Source organism: Gadus morhua, chromosome 4, assembly GCF_902167405.1.
Source record: "Gadus morhua chromosome 4, gadMor3.0, whole genome shotgun sequence".
Lineage (NCBI taxonomy): Eukaryota > Metazoa > Chordata > Actinopteri > Gadiformes > Gadidae > Gadus > Gadus morhua.
The window spans coordinates 35,519,421-35,531,920 of NC_044051.1; the positions used below are offsets into that span (position 1 = coordinate 35,519,421).

A 12,500-nucleotide genomic window follows, 5' to 3' on the forward strand; every position below is an offset into this window, starting at 1 on the left:
AAAACATTGCAAATCCTATTTCATCTCTCGAAGATGAAAAAGGTATTTCCTTGTATGTTTCTTTTCTGTGAAAAGAAGCACAGAAAACGGCAAACGAAAACGGCCATTTATGAACTCTCTCTACTCATAATTACAGACGTCAGCGAGACGTCCGATGTCATTTCAGTGATCGCCATTTAAAAAACGAAGCGTGGCCGAGGAAATGTTCGTCTGCGTACACAATTACGGAAAGGGTGACATCTAAAGTGCCTCCGTATTGAATGTTAGAGATTTATTAATTCGTCATCGATAGACACGTCGGTTCCCAGTCATGTGGGCTCTCTGTCCCTACAGCAAGTCACCTCAGCCCTCCACCGGAGATTCAACCTCAGTCGAGGAGTAGCGTCTCGCTGTAACAAGTGAGGAGAAAATTAATAAAGACGGAAGGTTTGATTCATGGCCTTTTGTTTTTAGGGGATGAGGGGAAGTATCTCATGCTAGGACCCTGACACGATACGCACACACAGATGTACACTCATATGTACACACACATAGGCACACACACACACAAACAGACAAACACACACACACACACACGCACACACAAATATGGGCACACACACTCACAGGTAAAAGTACACACACACACACACACACACACACACACACACACACTCAAACCCCCACGCACATACACAGAGGTACACACGCTCACATACGCACACACCAGACACACACAGGGGCGACCGCACTGTATTCATGGCGGTGGATCCGGGCTGAGGCCAGCAGATAGCGGCGTTGACGTGGGCGTCGCGATTAACGAGCAGGAGGCGGGCGAGGCAGAAAAAACACAGAGATTTGAAAAAAAAACATTGAAACAACACCCGTCTTTTGTCAGCCCGTCACATGGGCCAGATTTACGGCGGCCAATTACAAGCGGCGCTCCAGACTGCCTCTACCCCCCCCCCCCCACCCCCACCCCATTACCCTATCAAATGCTTTAATGGCCGCGTCCTCAAAGGGCTATCTGTTTGGCCTAGCCTCTCCCGACCTCCCCCGTCCCCAACCCTCCCCCGTCTCCCCCAAAGTGCAGCACATATTACCGCCACCATGGGAAGTGACAGACAAAGGCCCCCCCCCCCCCCCCCCCCCCCCTACCACACACACATGCACGCACCCAACCACACACAGAAGCCTGCACGCTCATTACCACACACACACACTCACGCATGCACACACAAACACACATAACCACACACGTACGCGCGCATGCACACCCACCAACACACTAACACGCACACACACATACACGCTCACACAACCACACAAACACATAACCACACACACACACATACACACACACTTTGGGCCTATTTTTTGTTTGGTCCAATGGAACATGGCCTCCCCTGAACACTCTGGTGTGAGTCGACAGGTAATTAAAACCGAGCGGAATTTGTGGTTCATTTGCCAGATAGTTATCTAAATTAAATAGCCTGCCTCAATGCCAAACTCTCTCTCTCCGTATCCCTCTCTCTATCTGTCTGACTCAACCATATCTGTCCCTCTCTCTGTCTCTATCTCCCTCTCTCTCTCTCTCTCTCTCTCTGTCTCTATCTCCCTCTCTCTCTCTCTCTCTCTCTGTCTCTATCTCCCTCTCTCTCTCTCTCTCTCTCTCTCTCTCTCTCTCTCTCTCTCTCTCTCTCTCTCTCTCTCTCTCTCTCTCTCTCTCTCTCTCTCTCTCTCTCTCTCTCTCTCTCTCTCTCTCTCTCTCTCTTTTCTCGCTCTCTCTCTCTCTTATTTAGGACATGGCAGCAGGAAGAAAAAATAGCTGAAGTGATTGTGTCTTCCACCTCCTCCTCCTCCTCCTCCTCCTCCTCCTCCTCCTTTTCCCAGGGACTTTTTCTCCTAGATCAGGTGATGAAGGTGTGTGTGTCTCTATGTCTCTGCCTCTCTCCACTCTCCCTTTCTTTCGCTCATTCTACCAATCCATCCATTAATCTATGCATTCATCTATCACCTATCATCCATCGATCATGTATCCCATCATGTATTCAACCATCTTCAATCCATCTATCATTCGTCCATCCATCATTCATCAATCCATCATTCATCCATCTATTATCCATCAATCATTCATCCATCCATCCATATGATTATCATGCATCCATCTACACACCATCCCTCTCCCCCTCCCTCCCTCCCCCCTCCCTCCCTCCTCAGCCAACCAGCCGGTCCTACTGTAAGAGGCAGACATGATCTCTCCCTGTCACATCTGTTGGCACGTTTCCATCTGGCCGTGATGGCCAAATAACGCTCTTCAGGGCAGAGAGGTGTGTGTGTGTTTGTGTGCTTGTGCACTGGTGTGTGTGTGTGTGTGTGTGTGTGTGTGTGTGTGTGTGTGTGTGTGTGTGTGTGTGTGTGTGTGTGTGTGTGTGTGTGTGTGTGTATGTGTGCGTGTGTGTGTGTGTGTGTGTGTGTGTGTGTGTGATTGTGTGCCGGTGTGTGCTAGTGTGTGTGTGTGTGTGTGTAAGCGTGTCAGTGTTTGTGTGTGTGTGCTTGTGTGCTGGTGTGTGTGTGTGTGTGTCCGTGCGTGTCACTGTTTGCGTGTGTGTGTGTGTGTGTGTGTGTCTGTAACTATTTGTGTGTGTGTGCTTGTGTGTGTCCGTGCGTTTCACTCTGTGTGTGTGTGTTTATGTGTGTGTGTGTGTGTGTGTCTGTGTGTGTGTGTGTGTGTGCGCGAACGTGTGCGTGTGTGCGTGCGTGCGCGTGTCAAGCGAAGCACAAAGGATCACTTTATCCGATTAGTATGCATCTCCAAAAAAAGAAAAAACACCAAACAGAATTGCAACCCACCCCCCCCTCGTCCCACACACCCCTCTACTCCAATTAATGGATTAGGAAATGATGTTGAGGTGCGACCCATCGTGAGACGACCATGCTACACAGGCTGGAGATCGGTTAAGGTTTTTTTGACACTATTTTAAATGGTATGATGGCCATAAAGACAGTATGGGGCAGGCTTTGGTTTCGTTATGGTAATTGTTTATTTGTATTTGCGTTAAAGGCTAATTCTGGTGTTTTGAACATTGAGCCCCCTTTATGGTTTGTCTAGGATGAAATAGAGTGGTTAACACCGACATTTTTAATATTGGTCCTGTCTCGAGTATTTGGCTAATTTCGAATCGCCCCTGCCTGCTTCACAATGGCTGGCTATGTGCATTCACAAAACTGTCCTTAAAACACCCCTAAACGTTTGTTTACAGAAATGTGAAACTCATCGAGTGATTAGTGGTGTTTCTTGATGTTCCTAAACAAGTATCGTAGCGAAATACAGTTTCTGTCGTATTTTATCTGGCAGTTTGTAAATCCATTGAAACGGAAACCGGACCAGAAACGGAAACGGAAATGGGGGCTGGTTGTAGTCTTTTCGCTCGGTTCTCCGTATCAACAGTAGTGCTAGAACCAATGTTTAGGGGTGTTTTAAGGACAGGTTTGTGAATGCACATAGTCAGCCATTGTGAAGCAGGCAGGGGTGATTTAAGCAAAACAATTTTCATAGCACTGTGAAATCCTTGCTCATAGAATAAGTCAGGTATCCTGTTGTGTAAAACATCGGCAGTGCAGGGGTTAACAACAATCTGATAACTGTTAAAATGGTCATTGCAGCCCCTAATCGAACACACCTTTAATTAATCAGAAAAGGGCACTTGATGTGTCATGATGAGAAAAAACACAGATGTGGCCAAAGTTCTACGTATTTAGTCATAATTTGTATTTGATTTATAAGGACAAACTACACTCCCACCGAATGTTGTAAACAAACAAACACAACTTCAACAGCCTAAATTGTCCTTTGGTTTTGTCGTCGACTCTGTACTTATCTTACAACCCCGTACTTTTACGAGGCAGCGAAAGCACGTCAAACAGGACGGTTTGAAAACTGGGCGGCCTTTTGGGACTGACCGAATTCAATGCACTTGGTGGAGAAAAGATATGCAGTCGAAATGTTCAACTGAAACAATGAGCCTAGCAATTTATGGCTAAAGGCCGATTCATACCTCCGGATCCGGACGAAATTCGTCATTCTGTACCAAACATTGTCTCCGGGACTACCCTTCATACCTGCGTCCGCTTTCAGCGTTGTTATGGGTAATACGCAATACATCCTCTAGAGGGAAGTGAATCGTAAACATGGTGTCTGTAGATGAGATGATTTTGCTTTGTGTCATCCGAAATCTGCAAAAAAAGCGCAAAAAGTGCAGGCCTACGCGGCGGTGGCGTGTGTTCTCCCTCACCAGCAGATTCTCTCCTCAAAATGTTGCGCCATTTTGAAATGACCGGTTACAACTCATTAAAAAAGCAGGTGAACAATAAAATAAAAAGGTCAGGTATATAGTATAATATAAGCATAAAACGTTAAATACAAGATATATACATATCAGATATTATATTAGGCTACTCTCTATTTATTTTCGTGAATGGTTGGACTTCTGACTCTATACTGCCGCCTCGATTTACGGTGGTATTGCTCCGTTTCTCCCGGAGCACTCCGGATTAGCTTGAGGCGACGGACCCACTGACGGACGATTGGGACCGGACGAAAGGATTCATATCCCTATTTACCGTAGGGTGTGAATAGGCCTTAAGGGGTGAGGAGAATTATGCGATTATTAATATAGGCCTATGTTATGGACGTTATGAATAACCACATACAAACGGCAGAGGATTATATCTCTGTGTGCGGCAGAAAATGTTGTTGACTAAACCTTGGACTATTCATTTTACCACAGACAGACAGATAGAGAGACAGATGAAGAGACAGATGGACGGAGAGAAAGACAGACCAACAGGCTGACAGGCAGGCAAGAAAGTAGACAGTTGGACAGTTGGACAGACAGAGAGACTGAGGGCCAGAAAGGCAAGTAGACGGACAGACTGTCAAACAACCAGACAGCCAGTAAAACCCCTGTCGCCTACCAGATGGGCATCCCATCAAATTGACCATGTCTATATTTTTGATTGACACTCTCAAAGTCCCACAGTGCTTTCCCATGTCAGGGGCTTCAAGATGTGTCACTCACTCACATACTCACTCACTCACTCACTTACACAGGCTGATGACCCGAGACGTAGGTCCTCGTTTTACCTCTCATCCTCCGCTGAGCAGCACCTGCTCGGGGTCCGAAATTAACCTTCACCTGCCAAGGATAAGCCGTTCTACCGACCTGACAATTGTTTTAATACGTAACCTTGACTTGTTCTAGCTGTCGAACAGTCAAATCTAGCTGCCATTCTCTCTCAATCTCAACTCTTCTCTCCATAACGCTCAAATGATCAGCAACTAACACGACTTGAATTATGATTTTGTATATATATATATATATACAGGTTTGTTTATTAGTTCACAAAAAGAATCTCACTGAATATCAGATCAATGAATGCTTTCTTGCTTTAGTCGTTGAATGAATCGACTTGTAACAACAGAGGCATACTACTCATAGAGAAGTATTCCTATAGGAATATATATATACAATATAATATATATATATATATATTATATTGAACGACACACGGTACAATAGGACATTCAAACCATACCCAAAAAGTCCACCATCGTGTCCAGTAACGAACACTGTTCACTCTTTTGTTCGTCTTTCTTTTTACTTTAATTCTTTTACCACCTCGTTCTGTTAACCTTGATCTCTCGACAGAGAAAAAAATAATGTAGCTAAAAAAAAACGCTCAAAGCAGCAGTTAAATCAGGACGTTAATGACGGTGGGGAAAAGTGAGGGGGTCACGACTCCCCACCTCCAGTAATGACCATCTTTACTCCACTTACTAACATACTGGGATAAAAAAGACCTCTCGTTTTAAATGTAGACCTAGCCTAGAAATAGGCCTTCCCGGAGCCTTTGAATGCTGATGCCTTCGACTCGGACCAGACTCTCACTGCTATTTTACTTTTTGTACAGTTGTGCAGCAGGATAGTATGATGGATTGGAGAACAGAATTTGAACAAGTTAATGTTTTTTTTTCATGCTAAATTAATTTCTAGGCCTGCTTTTGGTTTAAAGGGTTAGGTAGGCTTCATTAAAATAAAAAAGATTGCAGGTCAGGTGACCGGACCCTGATTGTGGGGGGGCGGTGAACCTGGTCACTTGTGTCAGTTTAATTGGGCTAACGTGAACGCGGTCAGTCAACAGGAGACGGCCCGGGAGAGCTTCCGCTTCACCGGAACGCTACATTCATGGCGCGCATATCCTACAGATCTCCAGCGCCCTCTATCGGTATGTATACAGTTCATGGGTAGAATATACAAATAGTCAATACATTTCAGTGCAAAAAAATGTGAAGTACCATGATTACATTTAAAATATGTGGGTCTATATTCATGTATGGTTACCTGTATATTATTAGACATGTGGGCGACTGATATACATACCCTTAAAAAATACATTAGGCCTACTCTATCCTGTCAAGAGGAGAAAAAATCATCGTTAACTCAGCTGGCCTGAGAGTGGGAAATGAACCCACGCCGGTATTTTGTGGGATCGGGTCTCGTTGCCGCCACGTTTGCGTTAGTTGGTCTGTGCTGCCGCCTGGTGTTCAAATTGGTCACTAAACATTTTATTTACTCTTTTTTTATTAATTACTAAATACCCTGAAATTTATTTAATCGGAATTGAATTCGATCGTGCCAAATTGAAACGCTTGCTTAGAATTAAATTATTTATATTATCACCACTTTGTATTTATTCATCTTGCTCCATCCGGGCTGAGAACACTAACTTCTAGTTGCTACTTAGTACTCCTTAAATACTCAATACACATTTACAAAGTAAATACGTCTTTGCAAGATGCCTCTCTGTGCTGGTGGAAGGAAAAAATACCAGGGTTCGATTCCCAAGGAAGATTTACAAAGTATTTCACCAGTATGCAGGCCTGCATGCCCATTATCAGTAGCCTAACTGGTAATATTGAAAACATATATTCAAAGGTCCTTCCTTCAGGTTATTTTGTGTAATAATAAGAAATCACTGAGCACTTATTGCAGAGTATTGTTGATAGAACAAAAATCCACACATTTAAGTAGGCTACAATTAATATGAATATGAGTATTCATATAAATATCCAGGTCTAAGCTACTGATGTTGTTTCAGCATTACCTCAACAAAACCTTGTCTAAAATAAACCAGATGTCTTTCTATTGAACTTTCTGGAGGTATTTCACCATCTGAAATCGTTTAGCACTTTTTGTTAACAACGCACGCAAGCACACGCACATACACGTGTGTGTGTGTGTCTGAACATGGGTATGTGTGTTTGAACGTGCTTGTGTCCGTTTATGAACGTGTGAGCATGTGTGCGTGAGAAAAGCCCTTTAGTGGGTATTGGAAGGCAAACAAAAGGCATCCAGCTTATTGTTGAATTTCCTGCCCTTTTTCACAGAAAACCAAATAGCTTTTTGGTTGCAGCAGGAAAATGTGACAGTTCAAAATGCCAGGAAAGTTGAAATGGGTTTTGTATTCAAAATATGATGATCCACATATATCTAAGAGATTTGAGAGTTAGTAAATGTGACAACAATTACCTATTTTTATTGTGTATTGGACGTTTTGGAAGTGGTTAAGCAGCTCACATAAAGGACACACACACACACACTCTTTGTATCTATTGGTCGTTCTGATTGGCAAACAACACACAAAACACACACCCACACGTGTATGTATACGAACACACTGACACAAACACGCTGCTTTCTCTATCAACACTGGGCAGAAATATTGTGGAAGTCAAAAGGTGGAACCGATACATATTTGAAACCTTTTTTGGACCCTGTGGTGAAAAGCGGTTGACATTTAAGTCTTTTCAGTGAGCTACTCTGCAAAATTGTACGATTTTCCATTTTAAGAGAGTCCCGCCTCCAACAAGTCTACAATGCAATTCGTTAAGTTTGACTCACTTAACAACCAAGCCTTATTGAATGGCTATCTTATTACGAAAAGCTATTGTTTTGTTTTGGAGTACCCCCTACATTTGTAAAATCCCAAGTGGTATTGTCCACAGATGTTTATACAGGAAGGATCCTACTTGTGATGTCACAAACGGGTTATTTTTCAAATTGCCTGCAGTACGCAACATATAAGGGGACCTATGACCAATGTTTTATTATGTTTTCAAACACGCTTTCCAACATGATGATTGCAGCTTCTATGATGTCACGTGTGAGCGGTCATTCAGATAACCAAATAGCCCCGCTATAGAATAGAAGGATTAGAGTGTGATTTCTTGCCCATTACTGTTGGCCATTTTTATTCATAGAATGGGTCACAGTTTAAAAAAAACGTACACAAGATTGATCATTGCAAACTTTACTACCACTGTATAATATTTGTTGTCGTATAGTCAAAATCACAGTGCAATTACATTGATGGCTTTCATTTAAATATATAAGTTAACAGAGTTAGTTGTTTAAATGTTCCACACATAGCTCATGTTAGTATCTGTCCAATATATTTAAGTCAGCATTGCTTTCCAGAAATTACATTAATAAAAAGAGAGAAAAACATGAATCTAAAATATAAAAGTCCGATTTTTACAATGACGATGGAAAGAAATTACGCAAATATTGATATCTTGTACTCCTGTATTGCTTATACTTTGTATTTTTTTCAGGAAGCAAAATAAACTAATGGAAAACAACAGCAGCAGTGAGACATTTTAAGTTTTGATTTTCATTTAGCATTCCACACGTGTCGCCAGGCACGAAAAAAGCCACGAATTTCATCTTTCACCTTTCTAAAGGTTGTCGTAGTTATAGGGGCATTCGTATCAATTCATCCACAGAAAGATGCAAAAAAAAAAACAGCCATGAAACACATGATGACACGTCATACCTGATTTAGACGTCCGAACAAAATGCGATATATTTCTTAAAGGGGACATATTATGAAAACAACACTTTTCCTGGGATTTGGGGTGTTGTTTTGGGTCTCTGGTGCTCCCACACGCATACATTTTTTGAGTGAGATATGCATTTCTGAAAGTACCCCGCCTACAGTTACCAAACGAGCGAGTCAGTTTCGGCGCCCCCTCCCCTCCATTTGAATATTACTTCCCACTTCCCCACTACCATCCAATAAGAGCATAGCTAAGATTTTGTGGACTAGCGGACGAGCAGCTCCGGTGGGGGGAGTTCAGAGGCAGCCCGGCAGCTCAGCTCCGGGAGTACAATCTCTTTGCTCCGCGGGAGAAGACAAGGAGACATGGAGACATGGAGGAGAAAGGGATTGAACTCCGGGAGCTGAGCTGCCGGAGTTCAATCCCTTTCTCCTCCATGTCGTGGTTCATAGAGTCATGGCCAAAGCTCCTTTCCCCTAATTCTTCTCCACCATGGCTGAGATAACCACCACTACGAGTCTTTACTTGTTGTGGAAGTACCAGAGATGTCTTTATGATTCATAATATCATCCGAGGAGTACATAGCTTTTGGTGTTGATTTTAGATATAATATTACATTTTTTCCTAAAAGCTATTTCCAGCCAACAGCATCAAAAACATTTTTCCTGGAACTCATATACTATGTTTACTTGTTGGGAAAACACCATAATATGTCTCCTTTAAGTAAATTGAACGTGTAAAAAAGACACACTTACCTCCAGTGTAAGATGGAGGACTCCAAGGTGAACCGCACTTTCGACGGGTTTGTGAGACTTAAAGGGAGTTAAAATGGCGCTGGCTAGGGAGCCTGGAATTCTTGTTCAAGTACAATTCATTTTGGCAACAAAGAGTTTTTGTTTGATTAACAGTAGTTCTTCAATCTGTAAAGGTACAGTCATACGTTGTATAATGTTGTAGATAGATATAAAGGAATAACACTTCTGGTGATGAAAGGAAACGATAGAATCGGGCAGCGCAAGAAAGGTGTTTCAACCTGATTGGGAATGTGAAGATCCAAAAATTATTAAGAAAAAAAAACGTAGTTAAGTGCAGGGGGAAGGGACTGAAGAATGGACGACAGGAAAGTGTCATCATTCGCAAAACAGGAAGTGGACGAGACATCACGTCCCTGAGCCTATGTGGCATATCACAGCGTTTTGGTCGGTAGTGTATGGCTTGTTTGGTCAGGTAATGGCTTCTGATCTATTTTTTCCTTCATTTTGATCCTTTAGTCGTCAGTAGAACACCATTCAAAAGTTCAAAGTAGTCCTAGATTAGGAAACGAGGCAACGGTCAGAGTTCGGGCCTTTACGTTTCTAAATCCCTCACGCCTGCATGTCTCTGGCTCTCTCGCCCGCTCGTTGCTCAGAGGTTGGTCTCGTCCCAGGACGGGTCGTTGAGGTTCTTCAGCACGCGCCGCACCACCCGCTCCATCTCCTTCCTCGCCCTCTGCTCCTCCTCCAGCGTGCGACGCATCCTCTTGTTGTCCTGGTTACAGAGAGAGAGAGAGAGAGAGAGAGAGAGAGAGAGAGAGAGAGAGAGTGTGAGAGAGAGAGACAGAGATACAGACAGAGATACAGACAGTGCGAAAGAGAGCGAGAGAGAGAGTTTTACGCAGACAGTGAAAGACAGAGTGAGAGAGGGAGATAGCGAGAGAGAGATTTACAAAGCAAAAGAACGTGACCGAGACGAGGGAAGGAAAAAAGAGCAATGAAGGAAGTGAACGGTGTACAAGCCCACTTTCTGCTTTGCCCACAATCTTTTCCTCCAACCCTCACTCATAAATATCAGATCAGATGTTTCTCAAACTGCTGGTCGTGACCTTATATGAGACCGACCAGCGAGGGTCAGCGTCCGGTAGTCAATTTAAATCAACTCCCTTTCACACTAAAACACGCTTTTAATACAGTTATGGCAAAGTAAATGATGCAGTGGGCCAAAAGACAATAATACCCTAACTAGAGCCTAATTTTTCACGCAAGTCCAACACAGGTGTCTCTCATTACACTAATTATGGCTCTGCTAGGAGCAGAGCCATAATTAGTGTAATGAGAGACACCTGTGTTGTACGATGACACTGGACAGCATTGTAGGCGAGGAGAAGCACTGGACTCACCTGTTTGAGGTCCTGGACTTCATCTCTCAGACCGTACACTGTATCCACCAGGCTTCTGCAGGGGCAGGAAATAAACACAGAGCGTAAAAGAGTGGTTTTCTTGAAACGCACACACGCGCACGCACACCATTACATTACGTTTAGGGCATTTAGCAGCCTATTTTATCCAAAGCGACTTACAATCATTACATTTGTCAGAAGAAACAAACACACACACAAGCACAAACACACAAACACACACCATTACATCACATTTAGGGCATTTAGCAGCCTCTTTTATCCAAAGCGACTTACAATAATTACCTATGTCAGAACGCACACACAAACACACACACGGACGAAAATACACACACGCACGCACGCACACACACACCGCCGTCAGCCCGAGTCCTCCATGACTCCTGAGCCCAGTGTGTGAGATGTCCCTAGCTCACCTCTCCTCCACCACGGTCTGGCCGTTGCTCTTCATCTCCTCCACGATGATCTTCTCCTCCTCGGGGAACAGCACGTGCACGTCCTTGCGGCTGGAGTCTGGGGGCAAGTTTACGGCGCTTCAGTTCAGTGAAATGCAATATATCGTATATCAGGGGCTCAGAAAATGTGTTAGATAAAGGTGGTGGGGTTTGCCGTCAGACCGGGGGGGGGGGGAGATGTCTAATTATCTAAAAATATATAATTAATAAATAAGACGTTTTTCAAAATAACACCTTGAATAAGAACTGAACTAAAGATTTTTATTATTTTTATTTTATTTATTTTTTGGGCTTCGTAGTTAAGGCGGCAGGCCTGTTTTGTTTAGGCGGCCGACTAAGCTGTAAAGTGCGTTGGGTAACCCTGTATATAGTATAAGTACTAGTATGGATTGATGTAGTAAACCCTGTATATAGTATAAATACTAGTATGGAGTGATGTAATAAACCCAACGTGGCAAGGTGACACGCACATATGGGGGAGTCATTCTGAGGAGAGTATGACGCCCAACTTGGCCACTTGGAAGGACATTGACCCGTTTGTGACATCACAAGTGGGAGAGGCCACTCCCACAAGATCAAGCCTCGGTCCACTCGTCACGATTTAGAAAAAGGCCTGACGATGGGGAATGGGATATTTATGCCTGGCGGTAGAAGAGCGAAATAGCAACGTTTAAAATGGATCAGAAGAGATAAGATCAGATGAGACTAGAATTCAAGCGTATCTGCAGGTTTCACACAGAAGGACTCACATTAAACCCAGAAAGAACACGCTGAGGGATGCACGTCAGTGCCCTGGCACATGGTTCGCAGTGTTAGGACGGTTTTTTTTGTGCATTTTCTTTAGTTAATTTGTTACGTAATGTTTATGTAAGAAAAATACTTTTTGTGACATCACAAGCTGTTTTCTCCACATTCACGTGTGGGAATCAGGGGCCTTTAAACCATATCTGTGTTCAAACATATGATGTAAGGGGACATATTTCGATTACAT

At 43.4% G+C, this 12,500-nt stretch overlaps 1 protein-coding gene across 2 annotated transcripts in view; it reads right to left on the bottom strand.

Moving 5' to 3' along the window:
* Positions 1-9,298: 9,298 nt before the first annotated feature.
* LOC115542275 (rho guanine nucleotide exchange factor 7) overlaps positions 9,299-12,500 on the bottom strand; it is a 21,524-nt gene continuing 18,322 nt past the window's right edge. For both annotated transcript variants that reach the window (XM_030354511.1, XM_030354510.1), the window contains 3 exons: positions 11,471-11,567; positions 11,037-11,091; positions 9,299-10,408 (listed from right to left, as the gene is read on the bottom strand). In XM_030354511.1, coding sequence (XP_030210371.1) covers positions 10,286-10,408; positions 11,037-11,091; positions 11,471-11,567 — 275 coding nt within the window. In that variant the 3' untranslated portion in view covers positions 9,299-10,285. The remainder of the gene's footprint in view (positions 10,409-11,036; positions 11,092-11,470; positions 11,568-12,500) is intronic.